Source organism: Peromyscus californicus, unplaced genomic scaffold (genome assembly GCF_007827085.1).
Source record: "Peromyscus californicus insignis strain IS unplaced genomic scaffold, ASM782708v3 Scaffold_9__1_contigs__length_137607984, whole genome shotgun sequence".
In the NCBI taxonomy this organism is placed as follows: domain Eukaryota; kingdom Metazoa; phylum Chordata; class Mammalia; order Rodentia; family Cricetidae; genus Peromyscus; species Peromyscus californicus.
Window position 1 is genome coordinate 127,076 of NW_026294617.1, and position 16,342 is coordinate 143,417.

General features: G+C 37.4%; 1 protein-coding gene across 7 annotated transcripts in view; it reads right to left on the reverse strand.

Moving 5' to 3' along the window:
• Nucleotides 1-16,342, reverse strand: part of Hps3 (HPS3 biogenesis of lysosomal organelles complex 2 subunit 1) — a 49,106-nt gene that overhangs the window by 11,321 nt on the left and 21,443 nt on the right. For all 7 annotated transcript variants that reach the window (XR_008216317.1, XR_008216315.1, XR_008216316.1 and 4 more), the window contains exons 7-13: nucleotides 8,549-8,703; nucleotides 7,555-7,663; nucleotides 5,724-5,905; nucleotides 4,538-4,718; nucleotides 3,491-3,724; nucleotides 2,011-2,196; nucleotides 1,482-1,670 (exon numbers count right to left, since the gene is read on the reverse strand). Coding sequence is in view for 3 of the 7 variants with exons in the window: in XM_052730448.1 (XP_052586408.1) it covers nucleotides 1,482-1,670; nucleotides 2,011-2,196; nucleotides 3,491-3,724; nucleotides 4,538-4,718; nucleotides 5,724-5,905; nucleotides 7,555-7,663; nucleotides 8,549-8,703 (1,236 nt within the window). In the remaining 4 variants the exon portion in view is untranslated. The remainder of the gene's footprint in view (nucleotides 1-1,481; nucleotides 1,671-2,010; nucleotides 2,197-3,490; nucleotides 3,725-4,537; nucleotides 4,719-5,723; nucleotides 5,906-7,554; nucleotides 7,664-8,548; nucleotides 8,704-16,342) is intronic.

Consider the following 16,342-nt stretch of genomic DNA (forward strand, 5'->3'; position numbering starts at 1 on the left):
TTAATCCTCTGCTACATCTCAGACTCAATTACAAACTCTCCTAGGAAAAGGAAGATTTTTAGAATGTATTTCTCTGGAAAAGGCTGCAGTCTCGTTGCTTCCATACCAAAAATCTGCAATAAATATTTTCTAATATTTTGAAATTTAAAAATATTCTACAGAAGTGCTTTCTAGAAAAAAAAGAATAACATTGTTCTTAAGATAATTATATTCAATAAAAGTTAAAGGTAAGAGTGGAAATAATTTTTATTTATATCCTTTTGGGGGTGGCAAAACATCCTTGTAAGTTCTCAAGATGATCCCCACAGATATCCTTTATCCAAGAAATTACAGTGGTGACCTTTTCAGTCACTGCACAGTAGCCACAGTAGTCATGACAGCCGAGCTGAAAAAGGGAAGCAGAGCAGGATAGGAAGCAAACTGCTACGGCTGCCTTCAACACACTGAAACCAAGTGTGCTCTGACAGGAAATGGAAGCACAGTGGTCTCAGGCCTTCCAAAATTCCTCAGAGGCCCCTTCTTACTCAGTCCTCCACTGACGAGTACAGCTGTGGCAGTGTTCTGAGAAAAGCCCTTCACATGCTGTGACACTGCAAGGGGAACAGGAGTATTCTTTATTTTGAGGGTATAGAATCTGAGACAGGTAGGGTCTCATGTGTAGCCCTGGCTGGCCTGGAAATCCCTTTGTACACCAGGCTGGCCAAAAACTCAGAGATTCACCTGCATCTGCCTCCCAAATGGTAGGACTAAAGGAATGAGCCATGACACCTGGCTTCTAGGTGGTAGTCTTTAAATTTTTATTTATTTACGTGTGTGTATGTTTGTGTGTGCCATGAAGCACATGTAGGGATCAGAAAACAACTTTCAGGAGTCAGTTCTCTCCTGCCACTGTGAATCTCAGGGATGGAACTTAGGTCCTAAGACTTGGCAGAAAGAGCCTTTACCTGATAAGCATTCTTAGCAGCTTCAGGTGGTGTTCTTTAGAATGGGAAAATACATAAGATATGGGTAACTTCAGGTACGTTCTATGCATTCAACATTAAGGTAGGGGCTGGAAAGAGAGTATGTAATGTGTTTACCTCACAAGAATAAAAACCTGAATTTGATTTCCAGAACCTAGAAAAATGTCAGGTATGGCTGTACATATTTGTAAACTCAATGTTGAGGAGGCAGAACAGAAGATACCTGGGGCTCTCTGGCTAGCTAGTACAGCCTAACTGATATCCTGCAGGCCAATTAGAGACCCTGCTGCAAAAGAAATGGACAGAGTTCCTGAGAATAATACCTGCGAGTGACCTTTAGGATCTGCACACAGAGTATCTACATGTGTGCATATGCACAGCTTGCTTGTGCTCTCTCTCTCTCTCTCTCTCTCTCTCTCTCTCTCTCTCTCTCTCTCTCTCTCAAAAATAAAACAAAACTAAGAACAGATTATTGTAGCATGTAATGTATGCATTTAAGGTACTATTTCATTATCTTACCAAATCCTCTGCTGTTCTCAATGGTATGGTATCAGGATACTGCCTCTTGGATAATCTCCAGATGTACTGAGATAAAAGCTTGAAGAAGAGTTCCTGAAGTACCTTGTTTGGGAGACAAGCTACCAGCTGAGCTTCCCAGAAGTCTACCAAAAGCTGAGGAATTGTGTCTTCATCTTTTCCACACAGCACCTTGAAAACAGGGTACCCCACATAAATGCTGAGCCAGATGTGACAACAGAGCTACCGCTCCACCATGTGGTCATGTAGTTTATGTGGTCATGTGGTCATGGCCTGACAGCCATGGCAAGAGCAAAGTTACATATTTTTTTAAAAATAAGGAACAGATTCTAGGTTGTATGCATGAAGTTTCTGCAGAAACATTCTTTTTAATCTGTATGTTTACATTATAAACATTATACAGAAGTCTGTCTTTTCAATAATGAATGAAAATTCACTTCAGTTCTATTTCCTACTCTCCTTTGTTTTCTATCAGGTTGTTCAGAAAAATTATATTTTCAACTGGACAAACCTTAAAGAAAGAATCTGCTTCTTCAATTCCAATTTTACCATTTTTCTGTAAGCCCAGGACTGAAGCCACAAGCAATCCAGGCTGAGTTTCCTTCAAGTGAATTGCAAGTTCAGTAGGAGCAATCTGGCCTTTCCACTGTTGAATTAACAGCCGAGGTTCCAGAATGAAGCCATATACCAGCTTCATCTTCAGATTAAAAAAGAAATGTTAGAATGCAGTGTATATTACAAATCAACTTTACTCATCTCATACATACATCCTAATGCATTCATGATTTAGGGGAAAGTTATTAACATTTTATTTCTATTTTTTAGCCACAAAAACTAACTCTGATCCCAAGAAGGATACCATTAGCTGTATTATATAAATTACTAATAGATAACTAAACTTAGAGATGTTCCATTTTTGTAAAGAGTTTTAGATTCGGAATATATGTCCTAAGTCTTCTCAAAATTATGGAAAGAAAACTCTGATTTTCAGAACTCTGCTCTTTTAAGCAGATGCCCTAATGCTGACTTCTTCTCATAGCAAATTGTCTCCTGGTATAATCTTTCTTGTTTCAGAAAACATGTTTATACTGTGAGCAAATATTTGACCAAGCAGGCAACAATAAGAAGAAGGCCCAGGCTCTAAAGTCACCTTGCCTATAAAAGCTGACCAACTGTGCGATCATAGACAAGTTATTTTGGCTCTGTGTCTTAGGGGTCTCATGTGTGTAACAGTTATGACAACACTGACCTCAGCACTAAACAAGAATGAAATGAAATAATACATGAAAGATTTAGAATAGGCCTGGGACATAAGCACACAAATAATCCCCTTACCCCCACCTTAAATGATTAGCATCTTTGGCCTCTGTTTCCTCCTTTGGTGTACCATTTAAATATCCACTACTCCATGGTGTCACTTGTGGTTTTTTTCTGAGTGGACAGCATTTTTGCACCTATTAGACTCATATGGTTTACAGTTAATATCCTTCTTTCTATACTTGAAAAAACTCATTACCCTATTATGCTTCCAGGGAACACACTGTCTCTTATACCTACTCTAATCGCCAACTCTGGGCACAGCTTTTATATTCTTCTGTATCAAACATAATATTCTGAATATATGTGGTACTAAGATGATGAAAGATCTTTGAATAGCCACTTAGATTAGTTCCCATCTAATACTGTCTGTTATCTGTTACTAGGAAACCATGAGCTAGGCCAGGAGGTGGTGGCACACACCTTTAATCCCAGCACTCAGGAGGCAGAGGCATGCAACTCCATGAATTCAAGCCCAACCTGGTATACAGAACATGTTCCAGGACAGCCAGGGCAGTTACACAGAGAAACCTTATCTCAGAAAAAAAAAAAAAAAAAAAAAAGGAAAAAAAAAGTAGAGGCCATGAGGTACAAAGCCAGAAGAAAGCCAAATGCCTCGGGACAACCTCCAATCCTCTTTCAGACTGTGCTCAACACCAGGCATGGTACTATACCTCTGAATGGCTCTTCATTTCATTTCTGTACATGTCAAGATCTCCCATTTTCAAGGCCATTGCTGCCTTGGTCAAGGTCACTAAGACTGGTGAAAATTCACAAGTATCCAGATTCTTTAAATAATGCAAGGCAGTTAAAGGACTGATATTCTTCATAGAAGGACTACAGAGGACATGAGGCAGTTGCTTCGGCTCAGCCACATGAAATATCTGAGCCACTTTTGCTGCTAATTCCTTTGATGAATATGAACAAAGTACAAGAGGTTAGCCAATAGGAGGAATATAATCAGAACAAAAGGAATGTATGCATGTAAAGCCAGTATATAAACAATATAATGTTATGATTGAGAAACAGTGTTCATAAAAATATTTGGGAGACTAGAAATGAGATGGCATGATCTGTCTACAGAGGTGCAATAAGAAAAAGAAATCAGTGAAAAATAGATACCAATTTGTGACCAACATTTCTAATTTTAATCACATAGGAGAAAATATTATTATACTTAAAAGTCTACAATTTAAAAACTACAACGTAGTTCAAAATATATACAATAATATAACTCAAGAGAAATTTTACTTCCCATGAAATCTCCAAGTAGACAGTATTGCAATTTCCAACTGTGCTTAAAACACAAAATACAAAAATAAACTTTAATAATGTCTTAACAGGTCACTGGCCCATTTGACGTTTGGACACTTGAAAAATAAGTCAAATGGAGTTGTGAAAAAAATCATACTGCAAAGGAAGGCAGGGACCTGATTCTGTCCTTCACTTCAAGAATAGATGTCACTATGATTGGGCAGGTCCCTCAACCACAACAGATAACATCTCCATGATGAATATTGAGGAAATATGAGAAGGTGACCCCTAAACTCTTTTCCCAGCTATAATCCTAAAATCATTAAAGGAGAAAAGAGCACACTGATTTCTTTTTAGTATAAAAAAAAAGAAGAAAATATTTCGAACTTAAGTTCTAAATACTATTTACTAAAAAATTATTAAAATGAAAAGTTAAAAACAGAAACTGTATAGGAAATTATATTCACTTCACTTAATTCTTCATCCAGGTTTTCATAAAGTGAATGATTAATATAAAATAATAATCCTCTCTCATATTTCTGTGATTCACTCTCTCCTGTCCAGTCCACACGGGTCAAAACTTCAGCCAGAGACAAACCAGACATCTTATAGTACGGTAAGGCGAGGTGGGATTGCTCAGTGTCAAGCCTAAAGAGAGAGAAATTTTAAAGGGCTTCAACTTGTTCATTTCTAAACCAGCTACTTAAAATAGTTAATAATAAAACAGATAATGCTTTCAAAGAAATAAGCCTCACAGTGCTTTTCTCCTGCCACTAGTAACCATATAGTTTGATTTTATTTAATTTCACTCCAATTTGCAGTTTCTTTTTTCCTGAATGCAATAAAGGTGGAATAGCAATCATTCATTAAGTGAATTTTAGGTTTTCATTTTTGGTTTTTCAAGACAGAGTTTCTCTGTGTATCCCTGGCTGTCCTGTAACTCACTCGGTAGACCAGGTTGGCCTCAAACTCAGAGATTCACCTGCCTCTGCCTCCTGAGTCCTAGGATTAAAGGTGTGCACCATGACCACCCAGCATGAATTTTAATATTTAATATGCCTCTAAAATAATGGCATTTATGGTTCAGCATAGTCTATTTATAATCATTTACACCAGCTAAATAAGCCTGTAAAACAACTGTCTACAAAAACTTTTATAAACTTGGTTCTCAGAAATAAAAATCTCTATTGACCTTAGTATTTCTTTGTGACATCAAGAAAACACTGATTACTAATATTAAGATCTCAGACTATTCCAATGACACCCCTCCCTCAAGCTAACAGACAAGAAACAAGTACCAAAGCTATCTCAGGTCTTTTTTCCTGGTCATATGCCCCTCAAATCCTGAAAACAAAAATAAAGTAAAAAAATAAATAAAAAGTAAATAAATAAATAAAACCACCCTCCCATATTCAAAAGTTTAGTAGTGGATTTACTATTTCTCTAACAAACTGTGACACTTTCAAGACACTGGGTAGGTCATATTCATTTTGTATCTCTAAGCCTACCACAGTACCTGACCCATAGCATACATTCAACAAATGCTTGTAAAATAAATGAAAAAAGTGAACCAACTCCTAGAGATTAAAAAAAAAAAAAAATCTGGTAAGTACATGTAAAATTCTGTAACAAAGCTTAAGAGGTCTCACCAACCTGCTGTAACAGTCTCCAAGATGCCCACAGCTTTCTTTAAATGCTTCTAAGAGCTCTGCTTTCTCTGCAGGCTCCAGCTGACTGCCATCCATCAGGGCAGCTCTCACTAGCAGATGAGCCTCACTGAGCAAGTGGATACAGCTCTGGGTTTTCACAGTCTTGTAGGTGTTACTGTAGTCTACCTGAAACAAAAAGACAAACAGCTAGTGTTGCTGAAGAAAGATCACCAGTTCCCTACCCCGTCTCCACTCTGAAGAACTTCATTACATTTTGTTAATAAAATTAATATATAAGTATATAAAACACTAAAAGTAAGTAAAAAAGTGGTTGCATATTTTCTTAGTTTGCTTTTTATTGCTATGATAAAACACCACCATCAAAGGCAACTTGGGGAAGAAAGGGTTTATTTGGCTTACAGGTCACAGTTCACTAACAAAAGCCAAGGAAGGAACCTGGAGGAAGGAACCAGGAGGCAGGAACAGAAACAGGGACCAGAAAGGATCACTGCTTAGGCTTGCTCAGCCTGCATACCCTCCTGATTAAAGTAAGCTAAGGAGACACAATAATTAAGCACATTGCCCAATTCTAGAATGGATTGGTGGGAAAGCCATCAAGCCATGGCTGACTCCACTGACTAAACTGGGTGGGATATGAACTATGGGCTAGATATTGTGTCAAGATTAAATTTATTGAAGCATATGGATTACCATGGTTATATAGGTGTATCTTATTATTTAAAGTTAAAAGCTGTGATGTATGCAGTTACTTTTCAATGGACCAAGGAAAATAACTGTGTTGGGAAAGAACAGGAGCACATGAGGGCAAATTGGGAGGAGTACAGACTACAATCTGTGTGTCAGCTGTAAGGTTTTCTTTGTATATTTATCATTCCTTCAATTTATCTAAGCTTGGCATTATTTAAAAGAAAAGTGTTTTAAGTGCCAGAGATGAGTAAGGAGCTGTGAATCTTGAAACAGGACAAGAATTCTACTCTAGGCCCCTCACCAGGCTGCTACTGGAGCTACTGTACCTGGACAACCTATTATACTTGGAAGTAAGAGTGTGACAGAAAATAATTACCTGAGATTTTTGTTTTTTCACCTCCATTTCCTGGTTCTCTTTGTTAGGTGCTTTAGTTTGGCTTCTGTTGCTATGATGAAACACTGATCAAAAACAACTTGGGAGGAGGAAAGGGTTTATTTGGCATAAAGCTTATAATCTATATTGAGGGAAACCAAGGCGTGGAAACAGGAATTGGAGCAGAAGCCATGGGGAAACACTGTTTCTGGGCTTGCTCCCATGGCTTGCTCAACCTGCTTACTTATATCACCCTGGACCACCTGGCTAGAAAGTGGCATTAACAGTGAGATTGGCCCTCTTACCTTAATGATTAATTAAGACAGAGCTATAAGGAAATCTGATGAAGGAATCAATTAAGATTTCCTCTTCCCAGGTTATGTATAGGTTTGTGGTATGTTGACAAAAAACAACCAGCACACTAGGACTCAAAATCAATGGATTAAATTAGTTCAGTAGTCCTCTCTGGAGGGTGAGTATAAGTGGCCTCTCAAATGCCAGAAGCTGTGAAAACAAGGTGAAGAAAGATACATGCTTGACTGTCGTGATGGAGCCTGGAAGCTGTCTGGATGCAGCAAACTGAAATGTATAATTGATTTAATCCATTTTGTTTTTCTCTTTTGAGGTTTCCTTAGTGAAATACAAGGGACAGAGGCAGGGTAATAACAAGAGCAACATCTGTCTAGAACCACTCTTTCACATTCAATTTCACTCTAAATTTCTATAAAGAAGAATCAGATGTCTGAAAAAGTACCATTTCTTTGTATAGCTGAACTGGTGCAATGGTATTCACAACATACAGATTCCATCCGGCCTCGGCTATGGGAGGGATTCTGCTCCTAACACTGGCATCTTTTCTAGAACTGAAAGGGATCAGAATTACAAGACATGTTATTAATAAATTACCGTTCTCACCTGTAAATATTGGGTACTGTAAAAATAATACAAGTATTACATCACTTTCATTTAATTTTTCCTTGGTAATTAGCTATACACATAGTCAGTTTCCAAAGTTCACATCACTTCACAAGTATATAGCATTTACTATTCTGTCATATACTGGTAAGCCAACTTGCCTCCAATTCTCTAAGACTAAGGTCCCCAAATAGAGGATTTTCAAAACCTATCAGTTTTGAAAATCCTCATGTCCAGGCCCTCTTCATTGTGGCTTCCTTGAGTCCAGCATGCCATGGACCACAAAATCTTAACAGAAACAACATGTAAATGTTCACATCACTGGAAAAATGTTGAAGATACATAAGCCTGTGAGTTGGCTTAAAGTGTTATCTCTTACTGTGATGTATTTTCTTTAATATAAAATGGATCATTCTTTAATATAAAAATATAATAAGCTCTTTTATAACATAGAAATGACCTTTGGATAAAAAGTGTAGTACTGAAATGCCAAAGAGGAGAAACAGGAAAAAGCTTTGTGGCCAGGATTAACATTATGGGTTCTGTCTATGCCCATAATTCCACAGAGAAGGCACATCTTTTATATTCTTATCCACAGTACAGGCGATAGCTACTAAAACTATTTTATAATTCATTTCTTGTAAAAGTTCCATGGTCAATTACAAACAATATTATAGAGATCATTACACCTTCCTTATTTTCTCTGGAAAAGCCACCTATCTGATCATTCTGAGTTTTAATTAAAAAAATAAAAGTAAGACACATATACAATATACCAGTTACACTTCATTTCAGAAACTGGCAGAAATGTGTGGGGCTCAGGGAATACTTACAGAAGCCTCTTGGGTGACTCTTTTCTCTCTGGAATGGATTCAGGGTCTGCCTTGGTCAGAAGTATGATGTGGTTTTTAAAATGACAGATGGCTTTCAAGCCTATGAAAAGCTGTATTCTTAGAGCACACACATCCATAGTAACAGGTGGGCAAGCCTAATAAAGAAAAAAAATTACGAATTTAACCAAGGAATGAAGGTATGTGAATCTCATCTTCAAACATCAAGGCTGGGGATGTAGCTCAGCTAGCAGAGTACATGAAGCCCTGGTTCAGTCACCAGCATGGCATAGTACCAGGGATAGTAGCTCACATCTCACTCAAGAGGTGGATACAGGATGATCAGAAATTCAAGGTTATAGTCAGGTACAAAGTAACTTAGAGGCCAACCTGAGATACATGAAACCCTGTGTTTAAAAACAAACCCACAAAGTCTGTCTGTTCATTTGATAAAAATTCTCCACTCAGTTCTTGTTCTTTACAATACTAATCTATACATGTCACCCACCACCTACTTTATAGATCTTTTTTGAACTGCTAACTATAAATACAGAGAGAGGGTCTGAGAGCTAGGGGAACTATTGCAGAATAGTCTTTGAAGACCTTGTCCTTTCTGTACTTTCTTTTTCACCAAAGCCAATTCTCTCTCAGCTTCACCTGATAATTCTCTTGGACTATTTCAGTCCTTGTCACCCTTTAAGAATTTGACCAAATTACTCAGTTCATCTTTTTACTCCAACAGTGGTCTGTAGATAGGAAATGTCTCTGAATAATCTTTGAAAGTCATTAAGAGTCTGTAATCGATCTCTCCTAATTTGCATGTAAAGATTGTCTTTGTATATTCGCATAATCGTCTTCTCCAAGAATTTGATCTTGGAACATTTCTATACCTCTAACGCTACATTGTTGTTCTATAGTCTCAGCCTCCTCTTTCCATCATGTCTTCCATTGTAATCAGGTTCCAGTCTGTAAATCAGCTGTATCCATTTTTCCAGTCTTGAGGGATAATTCTATTACAAGTTGATCATGATTTTAACATCTGCTTTACAAATGGAGAATGCTTGCCATATGAGACTATAGCTTCCTTGAAAATTCTCAAATCTAACATTTGCACAGGAGTCCAATCAGCTCATACACAGCCTTGAGCATTTGGCAGTTCCTGTAAGGTTACTGGATAGATTAAGGTTGGCTGTTTGAAAGCCTTAGACTGTTTCTCTGTAACCATATAATGCAATGCTGAGACAGGTTCATCTTTAAATTCTTCTGTCTGGGTCTGAATATGTCTATGATCTATTTTAAGAAGGTTTTCTAAAACTTTTATCTTGGCACTCAAATAACTAACCTTTCTAATAATAAAACAAAATGATCAAACAAATAATATTCATAATTGACATTATACAAAAACCATCAACATTAATTATCCTTCCATTTCATTGCTCTATTTCCACAACACCTAATATGTTATCAGACAGAGAACAAATTCCCTCCATCAGAAAAATGTTTCCCACATTTTTAATGTGGGAGAAAAAATTCTCTTTTAACTAATTTCTCCTTTTAAGATATCTTAATTGACTCACCAAGTCTGCCGACCGCATAGAACAGGAGAAGCCTGAGGGAGTTTCAAGGCAGGTACCTAGTGTGGTAGCAGTCTGAGATGGGGATTCATAGAGAGCCCATAACCCACTAGGAGAGAAGAAGCCAAAGAGACTCTGGCCCACGTGGGGTGGAGCCTCCGTCCACTTGCAGCTCGGGCCTGAGCCCTAGTCAAGAGGCTTTTTTGTGAATTTGTGCCACAAACGTTGGTTCACCAGATGTAACACGAATTGCTAAGCAGTCTTATTAATTAAAAAAACCTGGAGCCAGATATTGGGGTGAAAGCTGAGAGGAATATAACAAGCCATTCACAAGTTCTTACAGCTAGGAAATCCTCAGCCCACAAAAGCTACTTCCTGTATACTCACGCCTTATATACTTTTCTATACCCTGCCATCTTACGTCCTCTGTCCACCTAGCTACATCACTTCCTCTTTCTGTCCAGCTCTATCACCTCTCTCCCAGTCCAGCCACAAAATCTGTTTGCTTTTCCCTTCCCAGGGAGATCCTTATGTCCCCCTTGAGCCCTCCTTGCTTCATGGCCTCTCTGGGTCTGTGACTGTAGCTTGATTATATTTTACTTTATAGCTAATATCTACTTGTGAGTACATACCATATTTGTCTTTCTAGGTCTTTTCAGTTTCATGAAGTCTCATTTATTTATTGTTTATGTTAGTGCCTGCACTATTGGTATTCTGTTCATGAAATTGTCTTCCATGGCAATGTGTTCAAGGCTATTCCCTACTTTCTCTTCTATTAGGGTCAGTGTATCTGGATTTACTTTGAGGTCTTTGATCCACTTGGACTTGTGTTTGTGCAAGGTGACAGATATGGATCTATTTGCATTTTTCTACATACCAGCATCCAGCTAGACCAGTATCATTTGTTGAAGATGCTTTTTGTTTCCCCATTGTATGTTTCTGGCAGCAGCCCAGGCTGGCCTCCAACATGGATCAGTCCTCCTGTGTCAGTCTTCCAAGTGCTGGGTTCACAGGTGTGAACTACCACTCCTGGTTCTATAGTTTTGCTTTTAACAGACATATTTGTAACAACCGTACAGAACTATTAAAACAGTATTGTGCAATTTGTTCAGTTGAAAGTAGTGCATGAAAGTGGTTTCTTTTACTATCATCAGAATACAATTCTTTATTTTCCAAGGCTTTGACAATTTTCTATACTCTAAAGTTTCTCAATATGCTGGATCAATAATTTCATTTTTGCTTTTAGTGAGAATATCCTTAATATCAGAAAATCTTTGAATACAACTGAATGTAGGCAAGTTTTTGATGATCATCTGACATTGAATTTCTTTTCTCTGTAATGCAGTCATCATCTGCATAACAGTATGTGCTATTTCATTTCTAAGGTATAAGCTAATTGAATGAATATTCATAACAATTATGCTTGCTGCAAGTAGCCCCCAAATTATTCTGCCCTGGTTTTCACAGGTTACTTTATGTCTACCTTGAGTGTCTTTTTTTTTTGGTGGTTGTGGTGGTGCTGTTGTTTAGTGATGGTTATATTAGTTAGTAACTAGCTGTTTTGTCCTGCCTAGTGAGCCTGAGGTATGGGTACCACAGTACTATCAACAGGTATTGAAGAGTGACTGTGTCCAATAGAGTGGGTTCATTTTTTACCTGCTCGACTGTAGTGCTGTAGTTTTCTGTTGCTGTCTTGGCTTACTTTTTGCTTTCAGCTGCTGGGAAAACTAAGATTTGTTGATTTTTCTGTACTTTTTTTGATGTGCACAGCATCAGTGGAGGTATGAGAGGGAAGGCAGTGGTTCACACCTTCTGGCTCCCTTTCCCCACTGCCTCACTAGTTCGGAAACCGTAGATGCTACTGAGTAAGCATGCAATCAATTCACCCACTTGCTAACCATAGAGGCCTGGAGGTCTGTACAGACAGACAGGAAATGATAGAGCTGGGTGGAGAAAGGAAGTGATAAGGCAGGGCAGAGGGAGGAGCTCACTCTCTTTCAGTGGAGGATTTTCTAGGGGTAAGAACTAGTGGCTTGCTGCTCTGCCTCTCTTATCTTTCAGCTTTTACCCCAATATCTGGCTATGGGTTTTTTTATTTATAAGACTGTTTAGCAATTTTTGTTACATCTGGTGGTGACCCAGCATTTGTGGTATGAATTCACTAAAAAGCTGCTTGCCTATAGTCTTGCAGGCCTCTGGCTCAGGCCCAAGCTGCATGTGGCTGGAGTCTCCACTCACGTGGGCTGGAGTCTCCTTGGCTTCTTTTCTCCTGGTGGGTTTTAGGCTCTCTCTGGATCCCCATCTTGGGCTGCTACCACACTAGGTAGCTGCCTTGAAACTTGCTCGGGCCACTACTGCTCTACACAGAAACAGTCAGCCTCACATCTGAAGGGTCACTGTCGGCAAATTTGGTGAATCAACTACCAGGAATAGACCCAGCAGAAATTGTAGTACCTGTAACTACACTGTAACAAAATGATGAAATTGACAAATTATGGGCAGAAAGTGAACTTCGGCAAAGAGCCTGCAGTAATTTTTTGGGAGAGATTAACAACAAATATCCCAAAAAGATAGAAATAAATATAAAGAGAGCTAACTGGATCTTGTCTCACATTGCATGGGAAACACCAATATCTGGAGCCTCTACATTTTATACAGACACAAACAAACAAGGAAAGGCAGGTTACAAATCAGAAAATTTAAGTAAAGTGGTTCAAAGTCCTTATAATTCTGTACAAAAATCGGAATTATAAGCCACTCTGATGGTATTAATGAATTTTTGGGAACCTCTCAACATAGATACTGACTCTCAGATTGGTCTTACATATTGAGACTGTAGAATTTATCCCTGATGAGTCAGAATTAACTTTGTTATTTATTTGGTTACAAGATATAATCAGGAATAGGAATCATCCCTTATATATAACTCACATCTGATCCCATACAGGTCTACCAGGACTTCTAGCACAATAGAAGATCGATAAACTATTGATAGGAAATGTGCTGGAGGTCTCAGAATTTCATTAAAAACATCATGTCAATAGTAAGGGTTTTCAAATGGATTTTTCTGTAACCTTGCAACAAGTCAAGGAAATTACAAGGAAATGTCCTACTTGTTCTTTTACAATCAAGCTCCACTACCAGCAGGATGCAACCCAAAGGGTACTCAGAGGAATGAAATCTGGCAGATGGAAGAGTTTCATTTTGTAGAATTTGGAAAATTGAAATATGTACACCACACCATTGATAACTATTCAGGATTTCAATGGGCAACTGCTCTAAGTTCCATAAAGGCTGATTCTATAATCACACATTTACTAGAAGTTATGGCCATTATGGGTATACCTGTACAAATTAAAACTGATAATGGTCCAACATTATGTCTCTGCTTATTTTTTGTAGTAAGTTTTTTGCTTATTACAATATAAAGCATATTACAGGTATACCACACAATCCTATGGACCAAGCAGTCATAGAGAGATCAAACTGAACTCTAAAGGATAAGATAAATAAACAGAAAGGGGTAGCAAAAGCCTCCAGAAATAGATTACATAATGCTCTATTAACTCTGAATTTTCTCAATGCTAATGAGAAAGGAACAACAGCTGCAGAGAGACATTGGATGAGGTTTGCTTTTTTTTTCTACAGGAGAAGAAAAGCTATGGATACCATCAAAATTGATAAAGGTTCGATTTGAACAAGAGAGATCTCTTAATTAGAAGAGGTGATAGTTCATCAACCAGCATGACCATTAAATTTAAACTAACTTATAGCACTAACAAATGCTTTCCATTTAATCAGATACAACTTGCCAAAAGTGAAGCTCCCCAAAGTCAGTGTTGGGGAAGGGTTTTTGTTTTTGTCTTTCAGGAGAATGAAGGCTAAAGAATCTGAAGAACACTGGACAAATGAGACATCTGAAGGAAAAGAACAAATCATCCAGAAAAAAATGTCCCAAGAAAAAGAGTTAATTGTCCTATTGGTATATCACATATCTAACTGGATAAAATTTCATAAGTCTTCCTAAATGTTTGTTTCTGCTTTTCTCTACAGACACAGAATGCAAATGGTCTTTATGTAGTCCCAGATCAATTAAAAAATTAAAGCTGGATTTGGAGTTGGACTGTGGCTCGCTCCTTCTCTAAATCCAACCATGCTTATTTAAAAAAAATCCAAAATCTCTGTATCCTGTCCAAAGAGCCATTTTATTTGGGACAGAAGAAAAACCAAAATTAAGGGACTAATCTGTCGCGACTAATCTCACAATTTTTGGTTCTATTTTGACTCTTTAAAACTTTTAAACTTTTGTCATGATATTAATGGTCACATAGAATAATAACTAATCCTAGAAAAAAGGCTTTATCTAGCTTCCTATACATGATATCGGGTTTGAGTTTCTATCAGTTTTCTGAAGGGAACCACGATCGCATCTAACTGTGACTTTGAAGTCACCAAAAAGATAATGGGGCCCCACAAGAATGATTCCATCAGGATGATGATAATACCACTAAGCTGACAAACACCACCCAATGATTGGTTTTGGACTACAAACTGGTCAGGACAAATTTAAGATGGCTAGCTGAGATGATCCATCCTCACAGACTATTCGAGCAAGGACTTGAGACAAGCCCTGCATTTTCTCATTATTTAGAGACTGGACAAATGATACAGCTAACTCTCTCAGAACTTGACAATTAGCCCATTTTTTTTTTCTTTTCAGGATCTCCTAAAGATATTGTCACCCCTAGACGGCAGGAAGTAATTTTAGGAAAATGATGCCCACATTCCCAAAAGGTGGGGTGGTGGGTTTTGGTCTTTCAATGGGTTATGGATAACTGTCATTGTTTAGGATGGTTGGTTACATGTTGTTAATTGATAATGGTCAGGAGAAAAACGCTAAACAAGGAGATTAGATTCAGGGTTCTTATTTGAGAAAAAAAAGTGATATAGAAATAATAGGATAAAGGAGTAGATTATTGAATCTACTCTGAAAAGAAAAGGGAAGATATAGATATAAGATTAAAAAGGTAGTTTATTGAATCCACTTTAAAAAAGCAACTATTAGTTTTATATATTTTACATTGGATTGGATTTCTGTATAATGTATATAAAATACATATATTGATACAAATTTGAGATTGATTTTGTTGGAAAATACTGTACATATATTTCTAATCTTATTCAAGGTGTTGTACCTATACAGTTCATTTAACAATGTAATGTAATTTGCTAGTCCTTGAAAGATATTACCAACTATTTAGGATAATAAAAAAATGCAGGTTAGTAGTCAGTCATTACAATTGAACCTGTAGTCATATTAGATATGTTTTCAATCAAATAGAGATATATTTTAGATAGACAGGTCATCTTCAAACACTTCAGAGATCTGCACAATATGGCATTTAAGATGTTTTAATAACATAAGATTTTTTTTTCTTTTTTTATATAATGAGACATGTCTGCTCCTGGCATCACCAATCTACTTCCGAGAAGATGATGGGCATTGAAGAAACTCCTTTGGAGATTACTTTCATTGTGGCAAAAGTTAGCCAAGAAACTGCCCTTGCCTGGACTGCAGGCAAAATGGACAAGCAGAACACAAAAGAAATTATTGCTGATCCTTGCCAAAACAAGGTAGGAAGGCTCTTTAGAAAATCCTGCTTCACAGATGATTCTGTCATATATACTAGGTCTGTAGGCTGAAAATGGATGCCCCAATGTTGCAGAGAAACCTCAGGTGATTGTCCTGGCAGCCAGCTGTTTCTGTCATTCTTCACATTTTTTGGAAGTCACTTGTTTGGACTTGCTGTTTAACTAGGTAACATTATTTCCTTCTCGGATTTGGAGAGAGTTAAAGATTAGATAGTTATAGTTTTTCTTATTAACAAATTCGAAGAGAAACTCACTAAAGAGTGTAAAGTGTGTAAGTTTGAAAGACATCAAAAGACAGTTTTCGGTTGGTAATACAAGTTAGGATAGAAAGTGAATAGATACATGTTGGACTCACCAAAATAGCATAGATAATGGAATATTTTCACTGAATTTGTCAAAGGCAAATGGACTACACTTTGTTGATGTATTTATTTCCTGTATATACTGTATATAGTTATTGTACTTATTGTATATAGTTTTTCTTATATTATAATTTTTTTATTTTAGACAAAAAAGGGGAAAATGGGTGGTATTTTATTTGTGCTCTAACAAATAAAGCTTGCCTGGGGAT